The sequence below is a fragment of the Loxodonta africana genome, chromosome 5 (genome assembly GCF_030014295.1).
Source record: "Loxodonta africana isolate mLoxAfr1 chromosome 5, mLoxAfr1.hap2, whole genome shotgun sequence".
Classification (NCBI taxonomy): Eukaryota; Metazoa; Chordata; class Mammalia; order Proboscidea; family Elephantidae; genus Loxodonta; species Loxodonta africana.
This window is the reverse complement of record NC_087346.1, coordinates 63,856,097-63,874,280: the sequence shown is the minus strand read 5'-3', so window position 1 is coordinate 63,874,280 and position 18,184 is coordinate 63,856,097. Positions and strand designations below refer to the sequence as shown.

Here is an 18,184-nt window from a genome sequence, read left to right as displayed (position 1 = left end):
TTTCAATAAGATAGGAAAAGTATTTCTACCATTTTCTGGGCTGCTGGTGAAAATTTGAAAACTAAAAAGTATTCAGAAATGAGAACCTGGTTAGTGAAGGTGCCTCCATCTTACGAAAAGGTCGTGCCCTGGAAGTTCATTTGTAAGAATGCTAAAATTAAAACATAAAAATTTAGTTCTCAGGCCTATACTCAAAAGCTCGCTAAAGCGTTCATTTGAATGAACTATATCCTCAATAAACAATCCAGATACAGTATTTTAAAAACTTTGACCATAATTCACAGTTAGGAACACCTTTTATACTGTGACAGTATACAGACACATAAAATGGACACAAATTTCATGAAATGATTCTTACTTTGGATATTTTTTTTATTGTTATATTCCTTTACATAAAATATTGGTCACACCCACTGAACTGGCTTTATGACCTATTATGGTCATGACCTGCAGTTGAAAACCACGGTTTTAAACATTATGTTAAATACGTATCTCCCTCGCTTGATGTATCCTGCACACTCAGTGAATGTTGCTGAATTAAGACCTCTGTTTCCCAGGACAGAGAGAAACACTCCTTTCTCTGTCCTACTGCCTGAGTCAGCTCTGGACCAGATTTTGCTGAGCCTGGGTGGCAGAGAAATGCAGAGAGATGAAGCGGGTCCAGATATTCCCAGCAGTGGTCATGAAGAGAGTATAGTTCTGGAGACCTGTGAGAGAGTTGGTAGAATATTTCCAAGTCTTTTAAAAATAAACTTTACCTGGCTGCACCAAAGGATGGTGCCCAGAATAAAACTGAAGGACAAGGTAAGGGATACCCTGTTACATAGAATATGACCTCTTTGGATTCCTCCTTACTTTATGGCTGTAGCATTCTTTATCACCTACATTCTGCCTTATAAACTGAGAGGACTACTACTTGGAAGAGAACTTGGGATCGTCTCATTCTACTTCCATGTCACCATTCAACTAGTTTCAATTCTGGATGTCCTTCTGATTAACAGCATGCAATCTCTAAGACACTGAAGGGAACGGTGGGCTGAGGGCATGTGCACCTAAGAGAAGAGGAGGACTGAAGTTCTTAAGCAGGGAGGGTCACTCTCCATACAGTTAGAAGGTCAAAAGTGAACCGTAACTACTTATTGATTGACCGAAGCACCAAGAGACTCACATTGTACTTCACAGGGAATCTTGGGCTCGAAACATGCTTAGAAATCACAAAATGGAATTCGCATTTATAATGTTTTTCTAGTTTCGCTTGCCATTGAGTGGATTCCAACTTATGGCGGCCCCATGTGTATCAAGGTAGAATTGCCCTCTGTAAGGTTTTCAATGGCTGATTTTTTGGAAGTAGATTCCCAGGCCTTTCTTCCGAGGTGCCTCTGGGAGGACTCGAACCTCCAACCTTTAGGTTAGCAGCCAAGCACATTAACTATTTACACCATAATTCACATTAAAAGCCAACCGTTTTCCTTATAAGCTTGTTCCTTACCCCCACATTGGCCAAGAACCAAATTATACTGATTCTATTCCAAAAGAAAATAAAGGATCTTGAATCTGATCTGTCCTCTATTTCTGCTGTGTGAATCTTTCACAGAGACAAGGTTCTCTTTCTCTGCCACATGCTGCAATTCATCTTTAATACTCCCATTAGATCCATCTTCCTAACTTAAAAACCTCTCCTGCTTCCCCATTTTCTTTAGGGTAAAATTTAAATGCCTAAGCCTAGCACACAAAGTCCCTCCCAGTCTAGACTGTAGACCTTTCACCTACTAATATACACTTCAACTGTACTGAACTTTCCAGTGATCCCTGTCTTGGTTATACAGTGCTGCTGTAACAGAAATACAAGTGCATGGCTTCAACAAACAGAAATTTATTTTCTCACAGGTTAGGAGGCTAGAAGTCTGAATTCAGAGGTTTTCTCTGTCTGTTGCTCTGGAGGAAGGTCTTGTCTCTCCAGGTTCTTCTTCCTGGTTTCTTGCTATGTGTCTTGGCATCTATCTTACCCCCATCTCTGTCTTCTTTTCTGGTTTAATCTCTTTCATATTTCAAAACAGATTGACTCAGATACACCCTACACTAACTCTGCCTCATTAACATAACAAAGACAACCCATTCTCAAATGGGATTATACATAACTACAGGCACAGAGGTTAGGATTTACAATGTATACTTTTGGGGGACATAATTCAATCCATAACATTCCTTGAAAATAAACTGCACTGTCCTAACTCTCTCCATTTGTATTTTCTGTTTCCTGTATCTTAAATGGCTCCTCCACCTCTCTGCCTGGTAAACACTTATTCATCTCTCAGCTCGAGTATCATCTAATCTGGGAAACCATTTCCGGCATCCTGGAGAGGGAGGTGATTCTTCCTACAGGCTCCAAGACCCTGTTGACATCTGTGGCACTGAAATTCCTGTGTTCAGACACTTGTCTCACCTCCTGGCTTTTGTCTTCTTTACCTTTGTACCATCAGCACCTAGCAAGGTATCTAGAACACTGCAGGTGCTCAGTAAAAGGCTGCTGAATAAAATTGGCATCATCAAAAAATTTGCTGAATGCTAACACCACTGTTTGATGAAACATGCACTGTTTATACTTTGTAAAATTAATTTTGCCAGCTAGAAGCATTCTCAGATATCTGTACATTGATTGTTTTAAAGTATCTCATTTCCTTCTATTCAAAAACTTAATGGACTTGCAGGATTGCCATGGGTTTTCTCCCATCCTCACTTAAAGAAAATAATTCCTCTACTCTGACTGCACAGTTAGGGGTGGGAGTTGTCATCATGCCAATAATGTAAACGCTGTACTCTGCCGTGTACAGACGACCCAGAAATGAGTATGTTCAGGCAAGGTAATGTTTGAGTATGGCCTGTTTGTTCTGGCTTGAGAGCAGGAAAAGAAAATTATTTCAACTCACTGCAAACCCAAAGGTTGTTCAGGGCTTAAAGAAATTTTTGGTTCTGTCATAAAACTATTTTCAAGGTGGCTGGAAGCTTTCATTTGTCTTTGAGATTCTTGCTCAGAAAAGTTATTTTTATAGTTATTATAGCTATACAAAGATTGTTTTAATGAGGCAGTAATAATATAAAATGTGGTACGCTTTCTTTTTTAGGGTTGACACTGATTAGAAAATATTTTTAGAACATTAGTAAATAACTTAGAATATTCTGGAATCTTTAATCACTAAAAATCAAAAGAATATGGGGCTAACTGGAGAAGGGAAGGAGATAGTAAATTATTTTTGCTAACTTCTTTCCATAATTCCTTTTATTACTAACATTATTAATGGTTTGTTAATACGGGTTTTATTTAACAGATACATGATTTCCCAAGCTGTTAACTCTGAAGGTGGAATTCTTGAGAATGACAAGAATGAGCATAAGACAATGCAAATTATCCCGTCATCCTCCCACTAACAAACCTCCATTCTACCAGAGGAGGACTCTGCAAAGAAAAAGGGGTCAAGAACTTGTTTCTGACATTGTCATGATTTTACACTGGTTTTTAGCATGATGAACTACTTGAGAGTATTTGAAGGCTTCACGTACACCTGTGGTTGCAATTTGGGAGCTTCCAAAAACACATGCAAGTGCTAATTCAGCAAACATTTTTTGAGTGTCTACTAATTACTAGAGCTCATGACAGGTGCTGGAGACATACAGGCTAGTAAGAGAGACTGCTAACCCTTACAGAATTTATAGGCTGGCAAAGAACAAAAGCTTGAACTTTGATAGTTATTATGAAAAAGGAATACACATCTAGCATTTATTGAGAGCTCACCGTAATAACCGGACTTTGTTGGAAGGGCCTCATACACATTATTTAATTTATTCCTCAAAGATGTGCTTTGAGGAAGGTATTACTAACCAGATTTTTCAGATAAGCAAAATGAGTCTTAGGTTAATTAACTGGCTCAAGGCCACAGAACCAGGCAGGGCTGAAATTCCAATCCAGGTTTGTTAGTGGTTGCCTAGGGCTGGGGGCTGGGGTAGAGGTGGGGGCTGGGAGGTGGTAGCTAAAGGGTATGGGTTTCTCTGGGGAGTGATTAAAATGTTCTAAAATTGATCATTGTCATGGTTGTACAACTCCATGAATGTAGTAAAAACCATTGAAAGGTTTACACTTTAAGTGGGTGAATTGTATGGTGTGTGAATTGTATCTCAATGAAGCTGTTACAAAAAGAGGTTATTTTTGGTTCTTCTCAAGGGAAGAGTAAAGAGTGCTTTATAAAAGCTTTGTACAGCACAGACTATTTCTTTGGTAAATCCTATCATAATATACAAATTCCTATCACCACAAGAAAAAAAAGTTTCGAGACTTTAAAAATATTTGATTCCATGGAATTTTCAATAGCACTTTCCCAAACCGTTCTTTAGGACTCTTTACAGTATTTATCTAACATAATGAAGTCCAATGACAGAGCACTGCCTAAACTGTGTTGAGCACTGTCTGCATTCGTGGAATTAAAAAGTATTGAATGTATAAAAATAACAAAATGAAAAGAGATATAATATACCCTTTAAATCTAAGTAGTTTTATCATTTGCAAACAATGTTCACATTCTTTAACTCCAAAATTTCCCCATAAAATAAGTACACTGGGTATTATTCTATTTTATAGATGAGGAAAAGAATTTGCTGAAATTCACATGGCTAACCAGGTGTCAGAATGAGCTCTGGTGGTGCAGTGGTTAAAGTGCTCAGGTGCAAATTGAAAGGCCAGCGGTTTTAACCCACCAGCTACTCCATGGAAGAAAGATGTGGCAGTCTGCTTCTTCAAAAATTACAGCCTTGGAAACCCTATCAGGCAGTTCTACTCTGTCCTACAGGGTAGCTATGAGTTGGAATCCACTTAATGGCAACAGGTTTTTTTTTTTTGGTTTATAGATAAGTAATTGAAAGGTGCCAGCACTACAAGCAGTAGAGGGCTCTCTAACACCACACAGGAGACTAACAAGTCAGGCCACAGTTACCTGGGTTGTTCCCTGGTTAACTCCCATATCATCCCCATGTTACCAACGTTTACACGTTTGCAAAGGGGTATTCTAAAGACCAATACTTAGAAATAATACATGAATTCTGCTCATAAGAAACTTCAGTGAAGTTTTTAGATGTTGGATAACTAGTATATGTTGACTGACCTGTTGCTTTAAGTATTCTTCTTTTGATTATTTACAAAAATTATGGTGAAATATATGTAACAAAACATTTGTCATTTCAATTAGTTTTACATGTACAATTCAGTGACACTAAGTTCATATGTTGTACAACCATCACCATTATGCATTCCAAAAGTTTTTATCGCCATTAATAGAAACTCAGTATACCTTAAAACTTTAAGTCTTCTTAGACCTAAATGTGAGACCTGAAACTACAAAGATCATGGAAGAAAAAATAGGGCCAAGACTAGGGGTCCTAATATATGGCATAAATAGAATACCAGACATAACCAAAAATGCACAAACACCAGAAAATAAACTAGATACCTAGGATCTCTTAAAAATTAAACACTTATATTCATCACAAGACTTCACCAAAAGGGTAAAAAGAAAACATACAGAGAGGGAAAAAAAATTTGGCTACAACACATCTGACAAGGGTCTAATCTCTAAAATTTATAGAAAACTTCAACACCTCAACAACAAAAACACAAGCAATCCAACTAATGGAAATGGGGAACCCAGGAGGAAACAGGGAGAGTGTTGACACATTGCAGAGATTGTGCTGGAAAAATCTGTGTAAGAATCAATGATTGGGAAACCAATTTGCTATGCAAACTTTCACCTAAAGCATAATAAAATGTTCTAAATAAACAAATAAAATGCAGTTTCTAAAAAAAAAGAAAAAAAGATTTAAGTCTTCTTTAAAAAGCCATTGCAGTTTGGAACCATGATGAGTTTCCCCATCATAAAATAAATATTCAATAACATATATATCATAATTTTCTAGATGAATTAATGGAAAAGAGAATTACATAGACATTATTAATCTCAGCTTCTCACTTTGGTAAATAAACCCAGGAAAGACTAGGAAGTTGTATATAAAATTGGATGTCAACGCATTAAAACCAAATGAATTGAAATTAATCATCAATGCTCTTAACTTTATCCTCCGTCATTATCATTTGTGGGTATAAATTAAGTTAGTGATTTTCAGAAAGTTAATTTAGCAAATCAAAATATTACTGTGAAAATTCAGAGCTTTGTCACAGACATCAGACTCGGAGTTAAGACCTTGTATCTTAGCCTGTAGAAGTCTTTCTACACATAAAATGGAGAGACTTACCCGCAGATGCATAATAGCTAAGGAAAAAAAAATTACAATGGAATATAAGTCATGCAAAGAGCCTGAGGGATAAGCTACATGGAATCTATCTGATAAAACATACTATCTCATTAGTGACCCACCCACTGCCGTAGAGTCGATTCCAACTCATAGCGACCCTAAAGGACAGAGTAGAACTGCCCCATAGAGTTTCCAAGGAGCAGCTGGCAGATTTGAACTGCCAACCTCTTGGTTAGCAGTTGTAGCACTTAACCACTACGCCACCAGGGTTTCCTCATTAGTGACAGAAGGTAAATTAATTTAGTCACCTGAGTGGGGGGGGTGGGGTGGGGAAACTTTACTTAAATTCTTAATGTAGTTTGTCCATTTACTTCTAACACTATTTCTACTTTGAGGGAACATTTTTCAGATGACAGGAATATCTGACAGTATGCTGAGTTTTATAATTAACTATAAGAAGTACTATGTAAATACTTCAGTATTTTAAAAAATAATTGGGACAACTGGCCCATCTCAATAGAAATGTAGTAAGATCCCATCTTTATGTCATTTAAAGTGAACTGTAAGAACTGAGTTCTTGACCTTACAGAAGGCCACATTTTAAACATTCAGCCTCTGCAAAACTTTTTCGAAAGATCATGAGTTTCTAAACATTAACTCCATCCTGGCAACTCTGTAAATTACACTCAGATTTTTTTTTTTTTAATAAAAAGATAATAAAAATATATTACAGGAAATCAAAGTATTTCATTCTTAGTTTTCTTTGTCATCTGTTATTCTCTGGTACAGATTAGCAATTACAAATTATGTTTACACACTTTCCCAATACGCAAAGAAAGGCTAAAAAGTCACTATGGAAATTACAACTAAGTAAATATTAGGGTATGAACAAACATGCTAATAAAATCATACACTTATGTGAGATTAAATAAACCACAGGGTAGTAATCCATCGTCTTCGAGTCGATTCCCACTCATAGAGACCCTATAAGAACAGAATAGAACTGCCCCATATGGTTTCCAAGGCTGTAATCTTTACAGAAGCAAATTGCCGTAGCTTCCTCTGGAGGAGCAGCTGGTGGGTTTGAACCACTGAACTTTCAGTTACCAGCCACCACCAGAGCTCCGTAGGGCAATATTATTCATTATATTCTAGGTATATCTTTATTATTATGCTAATCATATGGTCCATCATTGAATTCACAACATTGTATGGTAATTGTAATGTGTCTGCTTCCCTATTAGCCTGACCTCTCTGAAGCACAGCTTGAGTCTTAATTACCTCAGTATCAACAGCAGTATAGTCAAAGAGAAAATATTAAACAACCACGCAAGTATGTTTTGATTTAATAGATAAAACTGACAATCTCGTAAATGAAAGCATTAATTACGGAGGGAAAAAAAAAAACCTCCACAAGATCAGGATAGGAGCCCTGGTGACCCAAACAGTTAAGCCCGCGGCTGCTAACTGAAAGGCTGGAGATTTGGAGCCACCCAGCAGCCCTGTGGGAAAAAGACCTGGTGATCTGCTTTCACACAGATTGCAGCCAAGAAAGCCCTATGGGGGTGTCCCACTCTGTCCCATGGGGTCGTTATGAGTCGAAATCAACTTGTTGGTACCCAACCACAAGGTCATGATACTTAATATTCTCTTTAGGGATGTTGAGCAATATAGTGTTAAAAAAAAATCAGTTGCCCTTGAGACCATTCTGACACATGGCAACACCAGGTCCAGAGTAGAACTGCTCTATAGTGTTTTCAAGTGTATGACCTTTCGGAAGCACATTTCCAGATCTTTCTTATGAGGTGCCTCTGGGTAGGTCTGAACTGCTAACCTTTCAGTTAGTAGCTGCAATGCTTAACCGTCTGAGCCACACGGGGACAATACGTGTTAGATTTCTAAATACACACACACACACACATACACCTGCTGCTGATGGCTTTATACAAGCTATAATCATTAACTAGAGTTTAGACTAGTGTATCTCTACGTGATGACCATCTCCATCAGATTTGCTTTTAGAGGGCTTGTTAAAATGCAGGTACTTTCCCCACTACCCCCAGAGCTAGAATCCGTAAGTCTAAGGGAGGGCAGCAAGAAGAACTCTGATTGTAAAAATAAGCTCTTCAAGTAATTCCTCTCCACCTAAAAGGTGAGAAGTATTGACTGTGACCTCTCTGCTCGATACAAACACAGAGCTTGGATTTCTTTAAAAGGTTTTTAAAGCTTTTCTTTTATTCATTCTCTTTTAGTTGTTTCTAGCCCCTTGCTATTGTTTTTGGGTGCCATCAAGTCAATTCCCACTTACAGTGACCCCATGTCACAGAGCAGAACTGCCCTATAGGGTTTTCTTGGCTGTAATCTTTATGGGAAGTAAATCACCAGGTCTTTCTCCTGCAGAGCTGCTGGGTGTGTTTGAACCGCTAACTGCCAAGAGCTTAACCATTTTGCCACCATGATTCCTTCTAGCCCCTTAGGGCTCTTAAACAGAATGGACCTGCTTCAGGCAGGTCTCCACAGTATACTGGTGGGGGTGGTTGGCACAACTCATCATTGCCATGACAGTCATGGAAATCATTAGCCAAAGATATTGAACCACTATTTGAAGAAACAAATTTATAGAGGAGTTGGGAAGGTTTCTGCATAGGTGCTTATATTCACGAGGGACCTTTAATGAAGAGGACACACGATCCAGGTTCCTGCTTTCAGAAGGTTTATAATCAGAGGTAGGAAGAGGTCTGAAATGGAGACTGAAGGGAAAGCAATTAAATTAAACTTCTATGATCAAGGGGAACGTTGTGGTAGTGGACACACAGGACTGGGATCTAAAGGATGGAATACAAAGAAACAAAAGTATCAACTCAGCAATCTTGAATGCAAATTTAAATTATTCCTCTTGCATAGGTTTATTAGTAAGGACGGACAATGTCAAATAATTTTGCAGGAAATTATACGTTCTGATCAATTTAACTCCCTAAGCAATGTTTTAGCAGTATAATGATCTGCTTTATAGATAAAACACTAAGTAGCTCTAACAGAGTACAGTAAAATCCAACGTTCTTAACTAAAACACAACTTGCTTTAGACCCTGAAGAACTGATGGTAATAAAAGAAAAAAAGCCCCCAACTTTAAAGTTAGTAACCAAAACAAGACTCCAAGAAGTGTTCATTACTTTTGGTCTCTTGCCACGTTTCAAGGGTATGAACCATTTAACTGAGATAAAAAAGAAGCCATTGCTGTTGAGTCAATTCTGACTCATAGCGACCCTACAGGACAGAGTAGAACTGTCCCATAGAGTTTCCAAGGAACGCCTGGTGGATCTGAACTGCCAACCTTTTGTTAGCAGCCATAGCACTTAACCACTATGTCACCAGGGTTTTCTTTAACAGAGATAATACAGAAAATTTTCAGATCTATCACGAATTCAAGGAGCCTTGGTGGCTTTTTTTTGGTGGCACAGTGGATAAGTGCTTGGCTGCCAACTACCAGCCATTCCGCAGGATAAAGACATGGCAGTCGGCGTCTGTAAAGATTTACAGCCTTGGAAACCCTATGGGGCAGCTGTGCTCTGTCATATAGGGTCGCTGTGAGTTGGAATCAACTCAATGGCAACGGGTTTTGGTGATGACGAATTCACTTTCTGCTCTGCTGGATTATTGAATTTTAGAAGAGGAAATGTGTAGGACGCCCCCCTTCAAGTTCCCATTACAATGTACTTGTCAGTACAGTGAAATAAAATCTACACTGGTCTATCTCATAGTAAATATCTGTGTGCTATTTTGTAAATCAACTATTGGTTTTTAGCTTATCTTCTATTTTAAAATACGAACATTCAGTAAAATCTTGGCGGCAGGTAATTTTAAGTGAAACTAGTTTTTTTCTTAGATATTTTCAACCTTATGAATAATAAAACCATATTTATTATTTGATTTTTTAAATCATTTTCATGAAGAAAAAACCCTGTATAGTTTTCTTAAATGCAGCATTTATACGGAACTAAATGCTCCTGCCTGTAAAGCAGTTGAAGTTGAAATATGGTAACACAATTAGCGAGAGTAATTTTAAAAATCATAAAATGTTCCTTGGGCAACTCTCAGACTACCTCCATGCCAGTTTTCCCGCTGAAATCGGAGTACTGGATTCAGTCATTACTGAGGGGACTCCCAGCTTTAACATTCTAGGATGCGTTAACTTATTAGTTCACAAATAGTGTTTTATTTATTTAATAAACACTTTGTTTAAATTTACGTTTTGCAGTTTTGGTGTAACTATCCCCCCCCCCCACCCCCACCCAATCACAGCACAAATCTCTGTCATAATCATTAACAAAAACAGATCCTGTGCTCGGTCTTACATAGCAGTTTTTAAAAACTGTCATCTGTGCAATAAATCTATCTAGAAATATACATGGGGAAGTATTATCTTTAACAGTTATTCTCATTTATTAGAAAGTGCTTATTGATAGAAAACCCTTGCCCAGATGGGAACTGCAAAAGGGAAGGATCCTAAGATGCATTTTAAAAGGTCTTTCACCTATCAACATCCCTTAAAATGAGCTTATAGCTTACTACACCTTTACAACGTGGTTAAAAAGCAGTTTCAGTTTTCTTAGAAATCTGCTCAATGTATTTCTAAGTCTATGTTTTTCTTTGGGTTTCAAAGGGATTTTCTTACACTCCTTTTCATTTGAGAAAGGATATAAGTGAACACAATAACCAAGTGAAAAAGAAACTGAGCAAAACTGTCAGTAAAATAGCATATAATGTTTAAATTTTTTTTTGGTTCTAGGGAAGGGCATTATGTACAACGGACTCTACACAGTTTGCAGCACATTACTACGAGATGCCAAGTATTGGCAAAGTTATATATAGTATAACTATTCAGAAAAGAAACAGAACAGAATAAAATAGGAAAAATACTACCTTTGCAGAGGCATGATTTCACAAGCCATTCTTGTATGCAAATACACAAGAGAATTTCACGACTGTCTCTTCCACGACAAATTTGGTTGTCTGCACAGCGAATGCCTTCGTACAGTGGCTGAACCGGGCTTGGGGTGGGAGGCTGCGCCTCACAGTCGGAGGAGCAACTTGCCCTGCAGTTAGCCAGTATACTGCTGCTCTCAGCTTCCAAACTTCTTCAAGCAATGCTATTTTATTGGCTGTCTCTCTACATTTACACTGCAGTCCACTTTGACCTTTTGTTCCAGGGAAGCAGCTGAACAACTCAGCCAATCAGAGGAGCAGCTGCTGCAGTGCTACGGGCGCACCTCCTCCTCCTGCTCCGGCTCCTCAGTGGGCTTGCCTAGTTCTGGTAACTCGAAACTTCACTCCAAGCAGTTCCACAGACAGGCTTGTCAGTCTGGGAAAAACAGCCAATAACAGCAGCAAGAGTGAAGAGCCCCTTACTTCTCAACACTGCTTAGACTGCCAGCAAAGGAAATCCGTTTGTCAAGGAAAGACAGTGCCTCTGACACTGAAGGTTTCTGGGGCACAAGGCAAGAACTAAGTTCCGTCCCCTTCTTCTCTTAGAACAAAAACACACACACTAGCTTTGGAAGGCACGATACTTTTCTAGAAGGAAGGCGTGCTTCTTGACCCTTGCCCTACCCACATTTATTTCCTGCTGATGTTTGTTTACACTGCGGTGGTTCCTAGTCATTGGTGACATCACCCAAGGCACGTCGCTCCCGTTTCTGGGGAGAATACGTGCCCTAAGACTCTGCTCAAGTTCCTAAGGGTTTCAAGTATCTATTTGCATAGGTTCAGGTATTTGCACAGAAGTTATTTTAACTTATTATTTCTGTATTTCATTCTTATAAATTCAGTGTGTTTATTTACATAGTCAGTTTCCTTCAAGGAGGTCAAAAGAATCTGTAGCTTATTATTTATTTATTTTTATAATAAAATCAAATCAATTTTTCCATAAAGGCTAAATGCCTGTTAATTATTTAGCTTTCCCTTACAGTTTCTCCTTAAGGATTGAATACTAAAGTGTTATTTTTAGGAACATAATTGCTAATCCGTATATTTCATATACTGCAAGAACAATAAGTAGAAATATATTTAAATAAGATTTTTTTTTTAAACATTAGGAGTGTTACAGAGTTACAACACAGCCCAGAGCATTTATACAGACCCAGAGAGTCCATGACGTCCAGCAACAGTGAAGGCTTTTAGGTTCCTCCCTGTGTTTTTTCCCCAAAGTTTTTACAGACCACTCAATTCTGAATTTAGAATACCAAGTCCCACTGTGAGAGGCCTACTTTCCTTTGTTATATCTGCTAATAAATTTTTTTTTATCACTTGACTAAATCCTGTCATATTTTTGAAAAAGGATTAGTCATCCTGAAACTTAATATGATAGAATATCGATAACTAAAATCAGCCTTTTAAATCAACAGCTGATCTAAGTTAAAAAACTTATTTAAATTGAACCTGTTAGTATATTTTTTCTTTAATTCTAGATTTAGAAACCCTAATTTGATTCTCCAGTAGCAATAACTTAGTTCTACATATTTGCCTAAGCCTTTTGTTTTTCAAAATGCCTTTACATCTTGCTTAGCACATAACTATTAGATTACTTATAATAGCAATCCATAGATTGTATACTATATTATAATTATATATTGTAACATATCTACTTTAGTGATGAGTAAACATGATACTAGAAAAATTAAGTAATTTGTTCAAATTCACACGGAAAGTTAGTGGCAGAACAGAAACTGGACTCAGGTCTTCTCATACCTATTCCTGAAACTCTTTGCTATACATCATAGTGCTGATTCTATTTTATATAAATTAAAAAAAATTATTCTAAGATACAACTGTTTTTAAAAATAGCTAAGATTCCATTAACAGAAATGTTTTCTCTTTTCTGAATTTTGTGAACATGTCGATACTATATGGCTAAAGTAGACATAAAAGAAAATGATCAACAATTAAGGACCCAGTATTACAAAACATACATTAAATTGAACTATAATTTATATTCAATAAATAATAGAGGTACAATGCAGGTGAATAGGAACAGTCAAATTTTAACATCTGATTTCATATATATTTCTTGATAAATTAAGTCTTCCCATCAACATTCCTCTAACATACCATATTACATACTTACAATATTAATGGTTACTTTTTAAAAATCACCTACCACTATAACTCAATAATTTCATGCCTTTTCAAGTTTCTATTATTTATTTATAACAAACTATCCTTTTTTGATCTATTTTCTGGACATTACCTAGCAATCTTTTATAAATCTATACCTGGATTACAGTTCTTTCTCTCTACTCCACTCACTGCCAGAGCCCTTGGCCATTTGAAGACCTTTATGATTTCTGTTTCTAACATCCTTGCATCAATACCTCAGTCAGGTAGTCAGGAGCACCATTTCATAACTCTGCCAACTCTCAACTTCTCAAAATCTGATATTCTCTTCTTCTACTACATTTCCTCCTCACTAAACCTGCTAATATGTATCAGTCGTAACCGCTAATACTTCCGCCTCCCCAATTCCTCCACCTTTTCACTTAGTTCCCTATTTAGCCTCCACTCTTTTTCAATGCCTGCAGATGATAACCCGCACCCAAACCTGCAATGCAGCTTTGAAAGGCAGATTCCTGGCTTTCCTCAGCAATTAGTTATTTCTAAAATGGGTTCACTAGCATCAGTTGGTTTCCCTACTGCCAGGCTGCTAAATATTGCAAAAGATTGTCATATAACCCTGACAACTAGTTACACTAAAAATTTGTGCCTGAATTGCAATACTGTGTAGCAACATTTTTTGTTATCTTTGACTTTTCACAGAATACCCTCAGCAACTGTTGAAAATCTTCTCCCATGCCACAAACCTGAACCTCTCACAGTCACTAATTACTTCACATCCTCATTTATCCAGAAAGTCAACATCATCAAATGTGAGCCAGGCCTTTTAGTCTTTATTGTGCTACTTAAATCCCCCAACCTTCAATCGCACCTCAATCTTTTTGACTTCTTTCTTGTCTAGGGGCAAGTGTCCTCACTGGCAGGACTCAAGTCTCTCGTCTATGTATTTGATCGCATCATTTCCTGCTTCTTCTAGAAAAAGTCTGATCTCCCCTATATCTTAAATCTCTGCCTTTCTACCTACTTTTTCTACCTTCAAGACAGTCCTACCCTCTGGCACTGCAGAGCTATTTCCCTCCTCCTTCCACTGACAAACTTCCCCAAAGGCTACTTCAGCTGCCTGAATGTTACTTACTCCTCCACCCTATGCCAACAGACTTTTGACCTCATTACTCTTCTAAAACTGCTTTTTGAGATCATCAGTGCTCTTTTGGCTGTCAAATCTAAATGCTTTTTCTTAGATCCCCTCCTACTCTAACTTTTCTGAAACACCTACCTTCAATTTTCTGAAAAGTCTTTGGCTCTCTGTTATCTTGCTTGTGAATCCTCCAAACCCCTGATTGCTCATCCTCCTCTTATTCCATTTGTCTCTCCTCGTCTCCTACTCCACCGCCCCTCCCTTCCAACCCCATTAAACACAAGCTTTCTATTAGGGCTTAATAAATTGGGCTCTGGAATTACACCCCTGGGTACTGGATCCTGACTCCACCACTGATGGGCTATTGAAACTTGGGCAGTGGTTTAAAAGCTCTGAGGTTGCTCTGAGGAATAAATGAGATCAAACACATACAGTGAAAGCTGTGAGAACCGGAACTCAACAGGACTGCCTTGTTTTCTGGGTCTCACAAGTTTTCTGTCTTTGACAGGGTACAGTCTTACCACTTTTCTATCGCTTGTTTTAGTGGAAAATGTTTTGACGTTTTCCCTGACAGGTTTCTGCCTTACACAGGTTCTGGCTTTCACAGGTTTTACTGTAATAATTGCTCAATAATTATTAGTATTACCATCTTAATCAACATGTTGACATGCTGAAAACCTAATGCCATTCTCCTCCTCCTGGCTCCTTTTGTTAATGATGTTATTATTCTCTTTATGAATCAGATTCAAAACATGAGTCATCTTTTACTCCTTCCTCTCTCCTTCCCCTAACCAAATCTGCTGATTGCCCAGCCATGTCTCTTTAATCAGTCGACCATAGTCATCTGTGCTACTATAATAATCTTCAAAATGATCTTTCTGCCTCCATTTACCCTATTCCCAATGCATACGTTTCACTATTGGACTGAATTTCCTGCTGTGATCGTGATCTGGTCACTCAATCCTCTGCTCAAAAACTTCAGTAGCTTCCAACTACCTCTTAAACAGAGGGCAGTGGAGTTTCAGTGGTACAATTCCCGCCTTTCACGTGGCAGACCTGGGTTTGATCCCTGGCCAAAGAACCTCAAGCGCAGCCACCACATGTCTGTCAGTGGAGGCTTATGTGTTGCTGTAATGCTGAACAGAGCTTCCGGACAGAGAAGGACCAGGAAAAGGGGTCTGGCAATCTCCTTCCGTAAACCAGCTAATACAAGCCCTGTGGATCACACGGGTCCGATCTCCAACTGGTCATGAGGAGGCATAGGATTGGGTACTGTTTTGTTCTGTTGTGCACTGGGTTGCCCTAAGTTGGGGGCCCAATTTGATGGCAGCTAACAACTACAACACCTCTTAAATGATTCTTAATCCTTTTAGTATGACACTTAAGACTCTCCAAAGATTAACCCCAATTTACCTCTCCAGTTCAGCTGCTTATACCCCTTAAGGAAACCACTCAAGACATACCTGGTCACTATTTTCAAATATGCTCTGAACTTTTCTTCTCCAAACATTTGCTCATGCTGTTCCCTCTGTCTGAAATATTTTCCCAGTCCATTTTCTCCTGGCAAAATTCAACCCCTACTTAAGGCCTAGACCAGTTGGAAGAAATCTATCTCTTTTAACTCTGCTAGCTCTCAGCATCTCTTATAATATCTACCTCCCCCCTGCCAGAATTTTATTATTATTTGACTCTATGTATTATTTCCCTATTGGAATATAGGCGCCCCGGTGGCTAAGTGGTAAAGAGCTCTGTTGCTAACCAAAAGGTTGCCAGTTCAAATCCACCAGCTGCTCCTTGGAAACCCTATGGGGCAGTTCCACTCTGTCCTACAGGGTTGCTGTGGGTCAGAATTGACTCTACGGCAACGGGTTTGGGTTTGGCTTGGACTGGAATGTAAGCTTTCCAGGACAAGAACTACATCTTTCCTAAAGCCCTTACAAAGAGCAGATGCTCAGTAAGTGCTGAGTGGATTAATAAATCACTTCTCTAGAGAGTCTGAGGTCTAGTTCCTTTGGTTAAACTTGAATTTATCAAGCAATATGTCTACCTAACCCAGTGCCATCAAGTCGATTCCGACTCAATATACATTTTAAAATTTACCATTGTATTGCTACACTTAAGATAAACTAGGTGACTCACGTAGATTCAAATAAAGAATGCTAACCAACAACCAATTTAAGAAATAAACTATCTGGGTTATACATTGACGTGCAATCTCAAAAATCCATTGCCGTGGAGTTGATCCCAACTCATAGCAACCATATAGGACAGGGCAGAATCGCCCCATAAGGTTTCCAAGGCTGGACTCTTTATGGAAGCACACTGCCTCAACTTCCTCCTGCAGGCAGCTGGTGAGGTCAAACTGCCAATCTTTTGGTTAGCAGCCAAGCACTTTAACCACTGTGCTGCCAGGATTCCTTGATATGCAATCACAGAGATGTAAAAAGTAAGATCCTTTCCAAAACTTCTGAAATCTTTTAAGCATTCAAAATCATTCAATTTCTCTTAGGTTGTCTGTTTTCCTTTTCATGCTTTAGCTGGCTTGTAGATATCTAATTTTCTTACATAACGTCTTCAGCAGGCTCCAAGTGTTTAGTAATATGTTTGCCCTTGTGCTAGAGAGCAACAATTGTTCCAAAAATGATGTGGCTGCATTTGTTTTAATTTCAACATCAGTTAAAAACAACCAAAAGACCAACAACATTTCTTGGCCACATCCATTTTTGTTTTCTGATGTTGTTGTAAAATCTGATTTTATTTCCTAAGACAAAATGATATATTATTTCAGGACTAATTTCCTTTTTGAAAGGTTGGTGAGAAGGTGCTTCTCAGGCAAGTTTTCTTCTCCATATATTTATCAATCTTTGTAAAATGCACTAAGGAGCAATGCCTTCCACAAGAAACTCATATCGTATTTACAAATGGTAATGACTAAATCTGACATGAATTTTTTATAATCATGAAGTCAAGATTTTTAGGGCACAAATAATTTAGATATTCTGTTGCTGCTCCACGGGATCTTGATTAAACTAGCTCTCCGGTAATCTGTATTAGAGTGCTAGTTAATGAATTTCAGTGCTTCTCACGTGACAACAGCATCATCACCAGCAGCAGCAACAAAAAATTAAATAAAAGACTACAGAGAAAAGGAAGTGAAAGGGGTGATATATGTCAGGCAACTAGTATTTACTGAGAATCTATGCCATGCCCATTTTAATAGACGTGGAAATAAAGAAATTAATTAACCTCAGTACCCAGCTAATAAGTGGCTGAACTGAAGCCAGTGTGTGAATGACAATGCCTGTAGTTTTTCCACCATGCAATAGCCCTTAAAGATAATAAAGTGTTATACTTACACACTGATATACATATCACCAATTGGCTACAAAAAATAAAGAATCCTTTCTTCTCTTTGAGGCTTAAACTTAGATGAGTGTGTGTGCGCGCGCGCGTGCGCACGCGCGTGTGTGTGTATATTCTGTTGCCGTCAAGTTGATTCCGACTCATAGCAACCCTACAGGACAGACCAGAACTGCCCCATGGGGTTTCCAAGGAGCAGCTGGTGGATTCAAACTGTCGACCTTTTGGTTAGCCGCTGCATCTTAATCACTACGCCACCAGGGTTTGAACTGCAGACCTCTT

At 38.3% G+C, this 18,184-nt stretch overlaps 1 protein-coding gene across 11 annotated transcripts in view; it reads right to left on the bottom strand.

Moving 5' to 3' along the window:
* Positions 1 to 18,184, bottom strand: part of FAM13A (family with sequence similarity 13 member A) — a 363,829-nt gene that overhangs the window by 99,733 nt on the left and 245,912 nt on the right. For 2 of the 11 annotated variants that reach the window (XM_064285560.1, XM_064285561.1), the window contains exon 1: positions 11,218 to 17,395. The exons of 8 other annotated variants lie outside the window; for them this stretch is intronic. In XM_064285560.1, coding sequence (XP_064141630.1) covers positions 11,218 to 11,246 — 29 coding nt within the window. In that variant the 5' untranslated portion in view covers positions 11,247 to 17,395. Of the gene's footprint in view, positions 1 to 11,217; positions 17,398 to 18,184 lie in introns of those variants that run through there. One more of the 11 variants, XM_064285557.1, reaches the window with a different exon arrangement.